Source organism: Diabrotica virgifera, chromosome 6 (genome assembly GCF_917563875.1).
Source record: "Diabrotica virgifera virgifera chromosome 6, PGI_DIABVI_V3a".
Classification (NCBI taxonomy): Eukaryota; Metazoa; Arthropoda; class Insecta; order Coleoptera; family Chrysomelidae; genus Diabrotica; species Diabrotica virgifera.
Genome location: NC_065448.1, coordinates 147,192,802 through 147,211,014, shown reverse-complemented (window position 1 = coordinate 147,211,014; position 18,213 = coordinate 147,192,802). Strand labels below are relative to the sequence as shown.

Below are 18,213 nucleotides of genomic sequence, written 5' to 3'. Positions count from 1 at the left end.
TTATACAAGGCTTTAATTATTTCTATCATATCCTTTTCTATTCCATTTTTCTTTAAACATTTCCATATATCTTCTCTTCTTAATATTGTTCTGAAGCTATTTTCTTGTGGCATTTTTACAATTTTAACTATTTATAATGAGAAATAAGCCACAATATTATTAAAAAATGATTTTTATTAACGTTTCGACGCCCAAATCGGGTGCCGTTGTCAAAATACAAAATACTACTGAATTTTGTTGTCAAAGTAGAAAAAATCCAGTAGTATTTTGTATTTTGACAACGGCACCCGATTTGGGCATCGAAACGTTAATAAAAATCATTTTTTAATAATATTGTGGCTTATTTCCCATTATAAATAGTTAAAATCTTAATGTTGTTCTGAAGCTATTTTATGAGATCTCTAACGCGAGAATTTTAATGTCACTGTTGCATATGGTTGTCTTTTTAAAGACAGATCACATGCTATGATTTTTTTGTGACGGATATTCTTGAGTTGGGGTTGATTTCATGTAATCGAATGAACTATCTTTCAGTAAAGTCGTCCCAGGAACGCAACTCATAAATATTGGCAATATCATTTTAAAGTCTTCTACTTTAAAATGTATCATATGTATCTGAATTGCCGATATAAATGAGTCAAATTAAATAAATTATTAGAAGAATTTTTTTACTAAGCAACAACATTTTTGATTATGTTAGTAGTATTTTGTATTTTGACAACGGCACCCGATTTGGGCGTCGAAACGTTAATAAAAATCATTTTTTAATAATATTGTGGCTTATTTCCCATTATAAATAGTTAAAATAGTTAAAATCTTCTCTTCTTATTCTATCAAAAGCTTTTTTCAGATCAATAAAGCATATATCTTTGCCTTTCATCAATAGTTTTTCTCCTATTTGTCTCAATATGAAAATCAGATCTTGGGTACTCCTTCCTTTTCTGAAGCCATGCTGGGATTCTTCTAATTTTATTTCTAGTTTTTCCCTTAGCCTTTTTTCAATTATCCTATTGAATATTTTGGCAGGAACGCTTGTCAATGTAATACCCCTATAATTTTCGCAATTTCTTGCGTCTCCCTTCTTAAACAGTGGTATTATTATATCTGTTTTCCAATCAGATGGTATTTCCTTTGCTGTGATTATTTCATTTAGTAGTTCTCGGAATTTCTCTTTTGAATTTTCACTCATGTACTTTAACATTTCAGCTGTGATTTCATCTTGGCCTGGAGATTTTCCCAATTTTAATTTGTCAATGGCTTCTGCAATTTCCTCTTTTGTTATTTGTTGCATTTCCTTTGTATTTTCGATCATGTCTTCCTCTCTTTCTTGTTGATATTGTTTCCATTCTGTTAGTTCTTCAAAATACTGCTTCCATCTTTGCATTATTTCTCTTTCTGTAGTTAATATATTTCCTTCTTTATCTCTTATATTTCTTAATCTATGTGATTTCTTTTGTCTTAGCTGTTTCAATGTACCATAGAACAATTTCTGGTTATTAAAATAGTTTTCATTCATTTTGTGTCCAAAATCTTCCCAAGACTTCTTTTTTGCCGTTTTAATTTCTTGTTTAATGTCGTTTCTGGCCATTTTGTATTTTTCATAATCGTTCTCCGATTTGGTTATTAGATACTTTTTCCATACTTTTTTCTTTTCTTTCACTTAACGTTGTATTTCTGCTGTCCACCATTTACTTTTCTTCGAATATATGTTTGTGATTTTCTGTTTTCAATATGATTTCCTTAAATTGCTTCCATTTATTTTCTATTCCTGTGTTAATTGCCTTTATAGTCTCGAACTGTTTGATTAACTTCTTCTGGTATTCCTCTTTACTATCTATTTCTCTTAATTTGTAGCTTTATATTTTTTCTTTAGTTATCTTCTTTCTTTTTTCTGTTGTGTTATGTGTGTGTACCCTTAGTTCCATTATAAGCAAGTAATGGTCACTGCTTATTTCAGCCTCTCTTTTTACCTTTACGCCTTTTATCATCTTTAGGTCTTTTCTTTTAATTAGGAAATAGTCTATTATGGATTTTTCTTTTCTCAATGGGATTTCTCTAGTATATTTGTGTATGTCTTCGTGCATAAATTTTGAATTCGTTATAACCATATCATTTGCTATACATAGGTCTATGATTCTGTTTCCGTTATCATTTTTCATTTCTTCTCCATGTTGCCCTAGGTATCGTTCAATCCCTTTATTGTCTCTTCCCACTCTACCCTTTAGGTCTACCATTAATATAATGTTTTCTCCTTCGTTATCCATCTCTGCTTGTAATATTTCAAAGAATTCATCTTTTTCCTCATGCCATTTTTTGGCATTATCATTTGGCCCATATGCTACGATTATGCTGGTTATATTTGTATTTTCTAGTTTTACTTCCACTACCAATAATCTTTCGTTTATATATCTTTCACCTATTATGTTATTTGTCTTTTCTGTTCTTACTATTAGGCCTACACCTTCCGCGCCCCATTCTTTTAAGTCCACTCCTGACCAATATAAGCGGTAATCCTCATTTAGATCTACTATTCCTCTACCCTTCTTTTTTATTTCAGTTACTCCCAGGTAGTCTATATTTTGTAGTTTCATCTCTTCAATTATTTCCTCTTCCTTACCGTTAATACCTTGCACGTTCCATGTAGCCATTTTTATGATTTCCTTTTCATTTTTCTTATGTTCCGTATTTTTATATATCCCACCATTTTTGTTCCTCGCTATATTTGTAGCTTAATATATATTTTTATTCGTGTCCATTTTATTTGCCAGGTTCGTTGTGTTTGTTTTCATGTCGCCTTCAATTTCTGCTATTCGTTTTTTAGATTTATTACTTCTAGTTTTTTCGTAGTCTTATTCCATTTCCATATCTCGCCATTTATAGTTATTTTATTGTACCCAATTTTCACCTTATTTCCTTTTTAATTCTTCTTCTTTTGCCATTTTTCTTATTTGCTTGTTCTTTTCACGCTCCTTTGTTATCATGTCATGATTTATGTAGACCTTTTCCTGTTGCAGTTCTTTTAATTTGTATTTGTTTTTCATGATTTGTTCTTTTTCGTCTTCATTATTTATTTCAATTAAGCATACTTTTCTTCCTATTTTATGAGTTGTTTTTACATTAATATTTATCTGTAGAGTGTTTTTTATCATGTTCTCCACGAATTGTTTAAGTTCTGTTTTATTTTCTGTCTCAATTTCAATTCCTGACATCACGATATTATTTTTCCTTTTCTCTCTCTCTCTAGCCATTCAATTCTATCATTTGTTTCATCTAGCTTCTCTTTTATATCTTTATTTTCTTCTTTTAGTTTTTGATTTTCTTGTCTCAATATCTTATTTTCTTCTCTTATCAGTTTTATATCTTCACTTGTTTTGTCACTCTGTTTGTTGAGCTCCGACACCATCTCTATTAATAGATCTAGTTTTTGTTCTTTACTATTATTATTATATAGTCTTATTTTATTATTGCCTTCCGCCATGTTCTTGTTTATTTCGTGGTATCTTAGTTGGTATCACAACGATAGGAACTTCGCCCAGATCGACTCTTCAAAAGCTAGGTTCCTCTTTGAGTATTTTATTTTTCTTCGCTAAGTATTTTAATTTTTATAGGTATCCCTTTTTCCGTGACTTTTACTACAGTCTGGCAACGTCGCCGTGACGTGGAGCGTGACCCATCTACCAGCTGGTTGTTGAAACTCGTTCACTTCCTATGCTCGTTTTTTGGGTTTGTTTGTTTATACACTCTTAAATTCACACTTAATTAGTAATTTTTGTTTATTTTTTCAATTATATCGTCAGTATGCACTATTATATACACTTTATATTGGAAACTGTTATTTAATTTCCACTACTACATCCAAAATTCGGTAAAATAGTAGGTGGTATTTCAATAACCTTCTCTTGGCTCTACAATGTTGCCGGTAATTATTGTTATTAACTTTTATTGCTATCTATTACTATAGCTGATCTATTGAGCTTATATTAGCTTATATTATTATATAATATATATAAATATATACACTTATACCCCACTAATCGATCGCCCTGTAGAAAAGCTCATTACTGTCAGAATCTGAGCTATCACCAGTATTATAATTGGTTGAATATCAGCATTAACCATATAAAAAGTAATTTGTGAATAATATCAAGTACAGTGGAACCTCGATAACTCGGATTAATCGGGACCGCGGCCGATCCGGGTTATCGAAAATCCGGGTTAGCCGGAGAATATAGTAAAAATTAATAAATAACCTCCATTACAATTACAAAAACATGAAACACATATGCACAGTACACATCTAAATTACGTATAGTTGTATAGAGTGTAGAGTTTTGTTCATTTCTTGGTAAAAAACTCAGTCATACTGTAGAGATGTACCGACACCATAATATGGTAGGTCTGGATCCTGCGTACAAAAAAAAATTGATAAATAGCAAGCTGAAAATTTGTTATTAGCTTAAGGGTGTCTAGTCGGACAAACATTAATATATGGGAACACTGGAACAGGGGAAGTTTTAACTGTGGAACAGGTTAAAAATTTGGAACGGTCAGACCACGAAAACGGCACATGTATTTTTTTCGACAGAACAGACTTAAACTCTCCGAACAGAGATTAAACTCTCATGCAAAAATCAGACTGCTATTTATCACCAAATTGGCGTTTTAATGAGTGGAACATGTAGAATATGTCAAATGACAGGAATTATGACAGGTGATAAATAGCAGTCTGATTTTTGCATGAGAGTTTAATCTCTGTTCGGAGAGTTTATGTCTGTTCTGTCGGACAAAACAAATGTGCCATTTTCGTGTTCTGACCGTTCCAAATTTTTGACCTGTTCCACAATTAAAACTGCCCCTGTTCCAGTGTTCTCATATATCAAAGTTTATCCGACTAGACACCCTTAAGCTATTAATAAATTTTTAGCTTGCTATTAATCAACTTTTTTTTCATACGCGGGATACAGACCTATGGTAGCATAATATCATATTATGATGCTGCAATAAATTTATTTTAAAGATTCGTCTTTATCAATCCTACCTAATGTTTCTAGTTTCTTTTCCATTGTCACTGCAACATGTTTACGTTTTACCATTACGTAGACAAAGCAAACACAATCTGAAGCACGATTACATTACAGAACGGAAGTGATTAATAGGCTGTACTACACACAATACAAGAATTTTTAAATAGTCACGTCTTTTTTAAACAATACTAAGACAGTTTGACATAAATAAAGAAAAAGGAATACAGACAGGTGTCTGTTCTTTCCGATAAGCTGAGACGGTCGCTCTGGCTGCCGCCGTGTGCATGAATCATTTTTACTATTGTACTTATTTATTTATTTATTTATTTTTTACGGGCAAGCCCAATTCTACAAAAATACATAGTGTACAGAAAAAAAACAATAACATAATATAATATAAAAAACAGACATACAGAAATATAAATATAATATTAGAAGTAAATATGTACTATGAAATAATATCATAAAACCAAGTTAACAAATTACAAAATCAAGTTAACAAATTACAGACGCTTCACTCAAATATTGATCCCATCTAAATTTCTTTTAAAACGACTGATGGAGTTGTCGAACAGTTGTAAATTGCAAAGGGAGTTTGCTAAATTCAAGACTCTAGGTACGAATGAAAAAAGTGAATAATTAAACCTGTGGAATGGTACATAAAATGTTCGCACTTGTCTAGTGGTGTGAGGTGGTACAAACAGTGCGATCTTATTAAGTAGTTGAGAACAACTGCATATACCATTTAAGATCTTGAATAATAGCAAAAGGTCCCTTTGTTTTCTCCTGCTTGCAAGAGAAGGGACCTGCAGTTGATGCTGCCATACAGCGTAATCTTGATAGGTATGAAGCTTAAAAGCAATGTAACGGAAGAAACTATTTTGGACTTATGTGTTCAAATTACACAAATACACATTATGGGGTGTATTCTGTAACATTTCCGTTAAATTTAAGAGGCCTCTAAAATTTAACTTTAAACGGTCCTCTAAAACTTTTCGGTTAGATTGTCATTCTGTAAACACATATTATAGAGGACCGCTAAAATAATATTATTTTAGAGGAATCCTCTAAAAGGTTTTGGAACAAATTCGGCAACGTCGCACGTTGATCGTTTTGAACTACTTTTAACCTAGAAATTGACCGAAAACTGACTGTTAGAGGCCAAAAACCTTAAGAAGAAGAAGAAGAACATGGCAGTTTCCTAGAAAATAATATTTATTATATTTAATTATTTTTTAGTAAAACTCATATTTTCCAATTAAACATTTTTATTTATAAAGTTATACATTAAAATATTGCTGAAAAAATGCATATCTTATTTTTTCTTCTCCCCTTCGACACTAATTTTGGTCAAATGGTCTATTTTCAATAACATTAAGGTCATCTTATTAATCTGCATCTGGTTATAAACCTTCTGAAACTTTACCTTTGTAATCATTTGGTACGTTTTATAATGTTCCACAATAACTTTAAATAATTTTACCTGCATTAATAGGATTTAATTGCTTTGACAAACATCTTTGACTTCCAACACTTTTTCAATAACATTTCTACGTAATTAGGTAGGTACCTACTTTCTTTGAAATGGTAATTGTAGTTATTTCTTTCGGGTCAATTATTTACTTTGTGTTTATGTTGTAATCTGAAATCAGCTCTACAAAAAGAAACAAACATTTGAATTTTGTTACTTATAGGTGTAGTGTGTCAATTGTAAAGTAAAAAATGAGACTTACCTTTCATTATTATTTAAGTACTTCTTCACCAAATACATTATAAAAAGCCATTTTCCATTTTTAAATATTTATCTCCAGTATAATACAAGAATAACAAACTACTATTCATACAAACATAACCCAACAAAAATAATCAAACCACATTTAACGGACTGCTAAAAATTTAGCGGGTACGTTTTGACATCCTCTAAAATATTTTTATTTAGAGGGAGTTTTAACGGTTTAGGTTATGATTTTAACGGATGTATGATTTACAGAATACCAAAATATTTTTAGCGGGCGCTAAAATTTTAGAGGCCACTAAAATTTAACGGAAGTGTTACAGAATACACCCCTATCTCTGAAATATTATTTGGCCTACATACATTTTTATTTGATAAAATTGTTAAATTATTTGTTAAATTTTTGTCTGATGAAAATCGGTCCGGGTTAGCCGGACTTCCGGGTTATCGGGGGCCGACTTATCGGGGTTCCACTGTATGTCAAAGATACAGTGAAACAGGGCCGGAGATAACGGGCCTGCAAGGGATGCGCTGCAGGTGGGCGCCTCTTTCTGGGGGGTGCCAAAATGAGCTTTTTTCGGCTAGTGTTAGGTATACAAAATACCAATTTAAATAACTGAAGGGCGCCTTTGCTAGTTTTTCAGGCTGGCACCTTATACACTAGCACTGGTAATGCAGTGGAAGAACTTTAGTCAATTCTATTGTCTCTAATGCCTACCTCAACACATTCAAATCAACAAAAAAAAAACTATAGTGGAAGTCACACTCAGATGGCAGTGGACAGATATAGGATAACAGTGTTGCCAATCCTACTGCCATTGTAAATTTTGCTACTTTTTTAAAAAGGCAGAGCCAATTTAAAAAAAAAGTTCACAAAAGTGTAGTATATTTCCATTTTACATTCATAAATATTTCTTTATTCATTCATAAACATCTTTTATAGGAGCAGGCCCATAATGTACGATTAAAAACTTTGACAACATTGTAGTTATTTCTGCTATATAGAAAGCACAGGTGTATCTCTGTAACGCTGCCATCTGAATGTGAATTTCAGTATAATAACATTGTGAAACAGTTATGCTGAATTCGCTCAGCCAGGATTCAATTTGACACAATCGGACTAGGAAACATACAACACAAAAATTCCTACCTCGCACTATTAACTGTTCAAAATCAACTTAATCTTTCATTAAAAAAGAAGAATTATTGGAAATGGTGGGAGTGTATACTAAACTCATAAAATTTTGTGGAATTTATTTCTACAAAATATTTTTATTTTGTACAATAAATAATTTTCTCCTTTGTTATCAATACATTATCATGGTGTAAATAAATAATTATGGATTGGCCTAAGGTTTATGTTATTTAGGTCTGTTTACTATTAATAATATTGGCAATGAGCAGGTATGTTTGGTTGTGTAGTAATTTCCAGTAACGTCTAGCAACCTAACTTCCCAAAAAAATAAATTGCCAACGTCACTAGACAGTTGTGTCCCAGATTAGTGAATCGACTTTATTCCTATTTATACTATTTCTAAATATAGAATGACTTAAATATTTTGTTACTAACCTTTTTCAGTTTCTTTATTTTCTTCAAACGGATTAAGTTTATTTCCATGTTGTTCTATTTCAGTGTTTATGGGGCATTTCTTTAAGTCTAAAGTCTCTGTGTCATGAGTACTTTGCCTATTGAATTCCTCCTGAATTTCACATTTAATGCTATCCAAAAGAGCATCATTCAACGGATTATACTCTATTTTATACGTTTCCTCACTAATTTCTTGTTTTACTTCTACTTCCATTTGATTACACTTGATTTTATTATGTATTTCAATAATGTTACACCAAAAAAGTGAAATCACTTTGAAATTCTATATATAAGGAACAACACAAATAATGCCTTTATTTAACAGAAGCAATAAACTAATATTTTTGTTAAATTAAATATATTATTTTTATATTTTAGATAAAAACATAAAATAAATACAAATCTCAGGGTCAACCAATGAACTGTCAATACGGATGGAATGGCCCTGTCCCATTCAAATAGTGAAGCGAGATTGCCACCAACATACAAGAGAGAGGTTCTAAAGAGAGACAGACAAGGTGCTGGAGAATTTGACAGGCCGTGTAATTTGAGTTGCCTATATAAATGGACCCGATTGAATCAGTATTGACAGTTCGTTGAATGGACCTCATATTTTAATTTTCAGGGCTGATTGGTAGTACATATTTCAAAATTTAAATACTTTTTTGTATTTACAGAGTAAATAGAGAACAGAGTACCATACTTGGTGTTTAAATCAGTTTAAATACTTTTCAGAATTGTTATTTGTATTTATCAAAACAAATACCTACTTTCCTAAAGTATTTGGGAGTTAAATAATTTTAAAACTATTTAAATACTAAATTAGTGACTGTTTTATATAAAGTGAAGAAGTAGTCCTTGATTATGTTTTTATGTTACTTTTATATTTCCCCGATTTAAGTTGATATAGGCAACTCAAATTACACGGCCTGTCAAAGTTTCCAGCACCTTGTCTGTCTCTCTCTAGGACCTCTCTCTTGTATCGTGGCTACATTAATTGTCTTCCTGCCGATTCCATCCGTATTGACAGTTCATTGGGGTCAACCAAACTATGACAGATGACAGACAGTTCGTTAACGGCCAGTTTCACAATCTGTGGTTAAGGGCTATTTATAAACTCAACGTCAACGTCGAACGGCGTTGGATTTATAGTTTGACGTAGCGTAGACGTAGACGCAACGGAGACGGAAGAAACGGACTGGAAACGTAGAAAATAATATGCCAATTTATAATTCGACGTAGCGGAATTTTTGCGCATGAGTAGAAAGAATTACTTAATTCAACAACATAGCCTATGCTATAAATTATAAATTATACATTATACGAACCGTAAACAAACTTTGTGTTTATTTATTTATACTATTATTTATTATAATATATAGGTATCCGTTTTGGTGTTACATGGATTAGGAAATACACGAAGGTATGCTCCTTAGTGCCGTGGTATTTCCAACGCTGTGTCTAGGTACACGCTAACGTGTACGCAAATAAAAAAGTTAGGTACACGCGAATTAAAATTCATCAAGACAGTGACGTCATTATTTAGCGTGCCCAATGACTTTATATTTTGGTACACGCTATTTTGATATGTTTAGTGTTTGTTGTTTGTTTGATAGAAAATATTTTTATTAAGGGAAGTGGAAGGGAAGCAAAACTATTCAGATGTTTTAAACTTAATTGTAATAAAACAATATGTATACTCATATATGTATATAAAAATATATATTCAGGTTAGCAAAATAAATATTAGTTAACATGATATATAAAAAATACTGCTAAAATAATTTTTATACGTAAGTTAATTATACCAGTTTATATTGTTGTTTATTTTTCCTGTGGTGTTTATTTTTATTTATAGAGTTGAACTTGTTACGATTTTAATAGAAAATTGGTTATAACTTTGTAAATACCCTGTATAACATAATAAAACTTTATATTTTGGTGATATGGATATGAAAGTTAAGAAGATTTCGAACATAAAATAAAATATAGGGTGTTCCATTTAAAAAACATAAGTTTGGTCTGTCACTATATTATCGAACGCCCTGTAACATTCTAACTAATTTTAGTAATTTTGTAATATGAAGCTTAAAGTTTGCTAAAATTTTTGTTACTAACTTTTATTGCTATCTATTACTCTAGCCTAGCGGATCTACTGAGTTTTATCACACTAATCAATCGCCCCGTATATTTTATCTTATTGCTTCTGCTACCGTTAATCACGCATTTTTGTCTTTTATCTTTTTCATACTGTTTTAGAATGTTGTTAAACTCATTAAAAGGACTAAATAATTGTCCACACTCCATAGTTAATTAAAAAAACACTAAACAAGTAAAAAATAAGGAAACTCTTTATCTTTATAAATCAATATTAAAGTGTAAACATAAACGCGATTAGACAAATTCTAACCACACCAACTTGGAGACTCGCGATACTTACAGATACTTCTTAATACCACAGCATACACGCGGCTCAAATTAGCGTGTACCAAAAAGCCCAGTCATAGTACACGCTAAATAATGACGTCACTGACTTAATGACGTTTAAGCGTGTACCTAACTTTTTTATTTGCGTACACGTTAGCGTGTACCTAGACACAGCGTATTTCCAACTATTTTGTTTCATTTCCTAGTCTTTAAAATGTTTAATGTTTATTGGATTTACCTATCGTATATGTGTGGATAACCCAGAATTAGACTAATAAACAACTCATATATTTATAGGTCTGGATCCCGCGTATGAAAAAAAAGTTGATTATAGCAAGCTGAAAATTTTTTAATAGCTTAAGGGTGTCTAGTCGGACAAACTTTGATATATGGGAACACTGGAACAGGGGCAGTTTTAATTGTGGAACAGGTTAAAAATTTGGAACGGTCAGACCACGAAAACGGCACATGTATTTTGTCCGACAGAACAGACTTAAACTCTCCGAACAGAGATTAAACTCTCATGCAAAAATCAGACTGCTATTTATCACCTGTCATAATTCCTGTCATTTGACATATTTTACATGTTCCACTCATTAAAAGGCCCATTTGGTGATCAATAGCAGTCTGATTTTTGCATTAGAGTTTAATCTCTGTTCGGAGAGTTTAAGTCTGTTCTGTCGGACAAAATACATGTGCCGTTTTCGTGGTCTGACCGTTCCAAATTTTTAACCTGTTCCACAATTAAAACTGCCCCTGTTCCAGTGTTCCCATATATCAAAGTTTGTCCGACTAGACACCCTTAAGCTATTAAAAAATTTTCAGCTTGCTATTAATCAACTTTTTTTTCATACGCGGGATCCAGACCTATTATCTGAAATATTGAAACTACACCATGATATATTGTTATTAAATTAATAACTTAATTGTAACAAATAATTAACAAAATTCGAATATGTTAATCTTAGACAAGGAAAAAAGAGAGGACGGGTAACACTCATTTAACACACACGTTCCAAAAGTGAAGCCGGTTTTTGGTTTGTTTGTCACCAGAAACATGGCGGTCACGTCAAAAATAACAATGGGTTGCCAGTGGTGGGTGTTCGTTGAAGGTTAAAATTTCATAAAAAATAAAGTAAATCATCATCTAAAATTCGTAATAAAAACATATGTATGTATTGAAACATATGTACGTAATATGAGAAACTTAATAAAACATTTACCGTGCACAAATTCTTCATTTTAAATACATTTCATGTTTTTATTTTAAATACTCAATGCATAACAATACCCCAAAGATACGTCGATGATCAAAATCTCTGGTGTCAGTTTGGCTTCACTTTTGGTCATAGGATTACTCGTCCTCTCTCTTTCCTTGTCTAAGATGTTAATAAACACCTAAAATGGGTGAGGGCGTGTCCACTTTGGGCTTTGGGTGACAGAACAAAATTCTTGATCTTGATTGGCCAGACATAAGAAACGCACTGTAAAAGATGAAAGTTGGTGAACTCTTCCGTTACGTTACGTTTCTCTTACGTTCCGTCAGGCGCTTGCGTTCATTTATAAACAAGAGTACACAAAACTCGGTGTTGAACTTTTCCAGTGCGTTTACGTTACGTCTACGTCTACGCTATGTCAAACTATAAATCCAACTTTAACGTCAAAAGATGGTCTTATGGCACAATCTTCCCACCGTCAACGTCAACGGTGAACGAAGTTTATAAATGGAAGCGTGAGTTTCCCATAAAACTCACGCTTCCATTTATAAACTTCGTTCACCGTTGACGTTGACGGTGGGAAGATTCATCTTTTTTGGCCGTCAACGGCACGATCACAGGACATGAACAATAAGGTGTGTCATAAAAAATAAAAACTGACAAGATTTGTCAAAACAAACTAAATAATTATTTGTTTATGTTTCTAAATACAGAAAACATTCTCAAGTTTTAAAATACCTATAATATTTAATATTTAATATGATATTGAAGTACAGTCAATTATATTTATGGTAATGGTAAGAAATAATTTAAAAAAGATTTGTCCTATATTTTATTAATTTCTATTATTTCAGCCAATATAGATGTCTATTGGAAACATTAGGGCATAGAGCTTATGCAAAATCGCGAGTTCCTTTATAGTCTATAGCATAAAGTCCATAAAGATTACAAAAACGCAAGGAAACAAAGATGCACCATGAGAGGAAATTACCAAAAGAAAGTTAGTGGTAGTAAGAATACAAAAAACGTTTTGGTAAAATTTCAATTTTTTCATTGATTTTAGTGGATGTGATCCTGATCGTTTTAGAAAAGGAAAAAAAGATTTTTGTGCTAGAATTGAGGCATCAGAAAGTAACTGACCTTCCTGCAATTAACGACACTTTTTTACTGAGCACAGTGAGCACTCTGGATATAAGGACCTTTTTACAACATTCTTCCAAGTTTAGTGTCAGTCTATATATTTGTGGTTTATTAATTCTTATAATTGTTTTATAAGGGACATTTAAGGCTACAAAGGAAATTTAAAAAATGAAGGCAGCAGAACATCTTCCACCGTCTCTTATGCACCTATTGAAATTATATTTGAGGACGTGCAAGTACTTGGAAAGGGAAACGAGAAACGACCGTGCGCGAGTCGCGGAGAAATATTGCACCTATCTTAAATAATTCATATTGTCAATTGAAATTGTCAAATTGACGTATATTTCATACCTTCTGTCATTGACGCAGAAAAATTATATATTGCTCCACAATATTGATATGATATGCAATTATTATATAAAGGTAAATTTAATTAATTGTATTTTGCTTGCAGTACTGCATTTTAATAACTGATTTTATTTACTACATACAATTGTTTACGTTTGCTAAACATAACCTGCATCTTATTTTTTCTTCTTATTATTTTTTGGACTATGGTCTTGACAATTATCCAGCAACCAGGACTAATATAATTGGCCAATATAATTAAAAGTGCGAATAAAAGTACAGAGCGTAGAAATAGAGGTCGCTTTGCCGAACTTGCACGGTCCCAATACCAGACACATCACAAGATGTGCACACATTTAACTCCAGAAAAACCTAGTCTGTTAGTTATTTTCTTTTATGTTCAGTACTTAAAAGTGAGTTTTCATTTCTTACAGTATCAATTAGGGCATTACACTTAAATTTAATCACTGCTTCATAAAAAATGGTAAATAGTCTTGTTTCTCAAGCAGAAAAAACTATCTTAAATAATACATTTTCTCAATATGTTTGTGCATGCTTCAAGGCATTGAATCCTGAAGGTGCTGCTGAGGGAGCGTTCAAGTATTACGTAACGCGATTTTAGACCCACCCTATGAAAAGCACTGTAATGGGTGTTTAACTATTACGTATCCCAATTTTTGACCTCCCGCATAATACTTGATATGTAATACTTGAACGGCCCTTGAGGCAAGGAAGCAGATATGTTCGCGTTTTTTCTTACATTGTTATTAATTTAGTTTGTTGTTTTAATGTTTTATAGATTACTTAGTTTGTTTATTGATAATAAATAAAACAATTCATTGTACTGCGGTCTTTTTATTTCTTTGCTTATGTTTTATGTAATAATAAAAGATCACAACAGGAAAGTTTACAAAATGATTGAAAATAATATTTTAAATAATAAATTTTTTTTAATATTTATAAATAATGTATGAAGGGTATAGACATTGTATAACTAGACCAATTGTGTAAATAAACAATGGTATAGACAAAGAATGGCAATAGTACATTTGGATTAATTTCGAACAAATTGAAAATTAAGATTTAACTTATAAAGTCAAAGTAATTATTATTATTCTTTAAATTTGACTTTATAATAAGTTAATAAATATTAAATTTAAATTTTCTCCAAATAAATTCAAATGAACTATTGCCATTCTTCTGTACCATTCATATAGGTATATATCGACAGTTAAATACTGAAACCTCATAAGTTACAATCTATAACTTTTCAGTAGAGTGAAAAACTTCTCTGTTTAGTACAGGCTTTTTCTTTCTCATTATTTATTATTTAATACTTTGAAAAAAAATACCAAAACATACTTTTTCACAGAAGAGATAAAAACATGTACTAAACAACGAAGTTATTTCACTATCCTGAAAAGTTGTAGATTTTGAGGTTTCAGTATTTAACTGTTGATATAATAGACTCTAGTTTTTATTGAGGTTACAGTCATTTATTTGTAAGGGGCAGGATCATAGAGGTATATAATATTAACATAGAGTGGGCCTACCTTCCGCGCTTCCTGACGACAAGATCTCATGGACTGGTTTGTGGTATCTCTTTCTAACACATTGTATCGAGAAACTAAGATGACATTAAGTGTGAGTATAGGTACGGAAGGGGAGGACAACTGTCACAGCTGTACTATGCGTAAGAGTGAAACAGCACTAATCCAAATAAAAAAGAAGTAGGTGTCGTCACTTCGCTCTGAATGACACTCTCTCTATGCTAATATATAACTCTATGGGCAGGATAAGAGAAACTCGTTGTTACTATCGAGTATAACTATAAATATAGAATAGGAAAATTATGTAAAGTAAATAAAAAGTAGCCAAAAATATACTGTGCAAATTTCAGAGCATAGCCACGTAGTCTTACTAATGTAGCAAATTACCAAAAAAGCAATTTAACTCAAGAAAGGATCACTACTGGAGCAATGTTACCATTTGTGATAACAATGTCAGAAGACCTTGCTTCTCAGGGTGACTACTAACCCAGTCCTACCTGAGGAACAGAAAGCCAAAACGTTATGATATAAAGGAACTCGCATTTTATCACAATTTTGTCTTACAAAAGACATATACATTATATTATTAATATTGAAAGTAGCAATAAGAAACTACCTAAAATTTATTTGATATATTTATTTTTAAAATAATCTGTGTACAGCATTGCCAGAAGAAGAAAAATATATAATGTATGATTATACTATGATGTAATGTATAAATGATTCTGTTGATCCATGGTCTATTAATTCTCCATAAATCCATTTGTTTGATCTGAACAGTACATACCATACATATTTTCAATTTCATGCATACAAAAATTATGTACACTACTAATTTCATCACAATATTGTTGATATTTATTTTAAAAATATTCTCTGTACGTATATGATTCTTGTCAGATAAAAAAATTCACATAAACTATCTCTAACAGAATATAGGACCCTTTTTGCAACAATCTTCCTCCAACTATTTCTAATAAACTTCAAAAATTTATAATAATATTTCTAATTTCTAATAATTTCTTTTCTCCATTTGGTTAAGCTGAACAGGAACAGTACATGTTTTCATATTCATTTGCAATTATCAACATTCTACATTCAACACTTCCAGGTTTCTAAAACTGCTAAAACCATTTCAAATTCCAAAAAATAAAAAATGTAATTAGAGAGAAATAAGAAATGTGACATGACATTACGAATTACGGCTAAAGGCTAATTTTCACAGATCCGATATCCGAAGACACGAAATACGAAATTTTTTCGTACGATTATATTTGATTGTCGTATCCGAAATTTTTTGACATTTGTGTAATATGTCAGATTATTCCATGGATTGATATTTGATACAAATGTTTGCTGTTGGATATTGAACAGGAACATATAGATAGTTTTATTTCGATTTTATTCTTATTATTGTTTGGATCATCATGGATTCGTCAAATTATCTGTTTGAAGAGGATAAAAATGTGAGTTATTGTTAGAAGTACCATCACATCCATTTATAATTAACTGTTTTTAATGGGAAATACAATTTTACTAAAAAATAAAATCATTTTTTTTATTAAAATTGTGGCTTATTTCTCATTAAGAATTGTTAATTACAAAAATGCCACAAGAAAATAGTTTCAGAACAACATCCATTTATAATTACGATTTTGTTGTTCCATTTCAATATATCAAAAACATAAACACTTCACAAAAGTAAGGTTATCAAGACGTTCAAGATAGAATGTCATGTCAAAATTCATCCGATTTTCGTGCAAAAGTTAAAATAATTTTAACTTCTTCCGATGACTTTTTAATTTCGTACGAAAACCCAACTGTCACTTTTCAGCCAATGAAATTCTCTGAAATTTCTATCGTATCATCGTACCGTCGGACATCGGATCTGTGAAAATCCACCTTAACTGCAACGGCACCGTCAACGAAAAGTTTATAAATGCACCCCCGAACGTCGACCGTCAAGGTCACCGTCGAACGGCAACGTTAACGTCAACGTCGAGTTTATAAATTAGGACTTAACCCTAGCGGTCAACTAACCTTTACCACAAACCATACATACTTATAGACGTTTCACGTAAATTGTCAAGGTCAAGACAGCAAATTAGTTACCATTCCAATCCAGAGATGTCGCTGTCAGTCAATTCTCTTGTCATATTTAACAACTGACAGTTGACAATTAACTTAATTTATTATTTACTTTTTATTTTACAGTTTGTGGCTTAATTATTTTATTATAGTGGTGTTACGTTTTTAATTAGATTTAATCACAATTTTAATAAGTGTATTAACCTCCTCTCCATTTTTATGAGTAGAATTTTTAGTTTACATTGATCATCCCGTGTTGTGTTTCTCCACATTAAAAAAACAATATAATAGATCCTGAAACATATTATTATTCCAATAGACAAGTGTGTCATCAACATTTCGGACCTATATATTTTTGGAAGTTTGTAAAAGATTATAAGGTAATATTTATCTAAACAGTCATCCTATGTACAAGATTCTTTCAAAAATTTTCATTCAACTCGATACACATCAGTGCTTTCACGTGACACATAGCAGTAGTGTTTATCATTTTGAAAACAAATTGGAATATTTGAAGTTTTCAGTAAAATATGGAATAAAACATTGAATTGTCTTTCTGTTGTTTTAATTTCCTGCGAAATTTCATCAAAAATCCCGCAAAATTTATAATTTGAAATTCTCACGTAACTAAAATTTGTCAATTTAGTTCCCATTCCAATCAAGAGATGGCGTTAATTCGATCCGAAAGATTAACATGGTCGTGAAACGTCTATAAGTATGTATGGTTTGTGACCTTTACCCACAGTCTAACTGACAGTTGCTGTCACAGTAAAGGACATGTACTGTGGTTGCTGTTATGGAGACCTACACAGAGGAGAGGAATCGAGATAGGACGACCTTGAAATTTTTGTACACGATTTTGCCTGTTTGCTTGGTTTCTCGCTAGGGCGGCGGTGGCGTAGAAATAGATGCTACTTTTGCATTGGAGTGAATGTGAAAATTTCGAAAATAATTAATTATTCGTAGTTAATATAAGATTATTGGTTTTGGTGGTTAATATTATTTAAATATGAGTGCCAAGAAAGCTTACACTAAAAGAACTTGCTTCGTACCGGGATTTATATCGAGTTATCGTTCCGATAAAAAATTCAAAAGG

General features: G+C 31.5%; 1 protein-coding gene and 2 long non-coding RNA genes across 3 annotated transcripts in view; 1 reads left to right on the top strand and 2 right to left on the bottom strand.

The window, feature by feature from the left end:
* The window catches only part of LOC126886935 (zinc finger protein OZF-like), a 42,537-nt gene extending 33,032 nt beyond the window's left edge, over positions 1–9,505 (bottom strand). Inside the window, exon 1 of the mRNA XM_050654096.1 lies at positions 8,330–9,505. Coding sequence (XP_050510053.1) covers positions 8,330–8,561 — 232 coding nt within the window. The 5' untranslated portion in view covers positions 8,562–9,505. The remainder of the gene's footprint in view (positions 1–8,329) is intronic.
* Positions 6,275–8,323, bottom strand: LOC126886937 (uncharacterized). Its single transcript, XR_007698836.1, has 2 exons — positions 6,758–8,323; positions 6,275–6,678 (listed from the first exon to the last, which is right to left on the bottom strand). It is a non-coding gene; the product is annotated as an uncharacterized LOC126886937 (long non-coding RNA).
* Positions 9,506–12,550: 3,045 nt separating the features above from the next.
* On the top strand, positions 12,551–14,323 carry LOC126886934 (uncharacterized). Its single transcript, XR_007698835.1, has 3 exons — positions 12,551–12,788; positions 12,846–12,991; positions 13,055–14,323. It is a non-coding gene; the product is annotated as an uncharacterized LOC126886934 (long non-coding RNA).
* Positions 14,324–18,213: the final 3,890 nt, after the last annotated feature.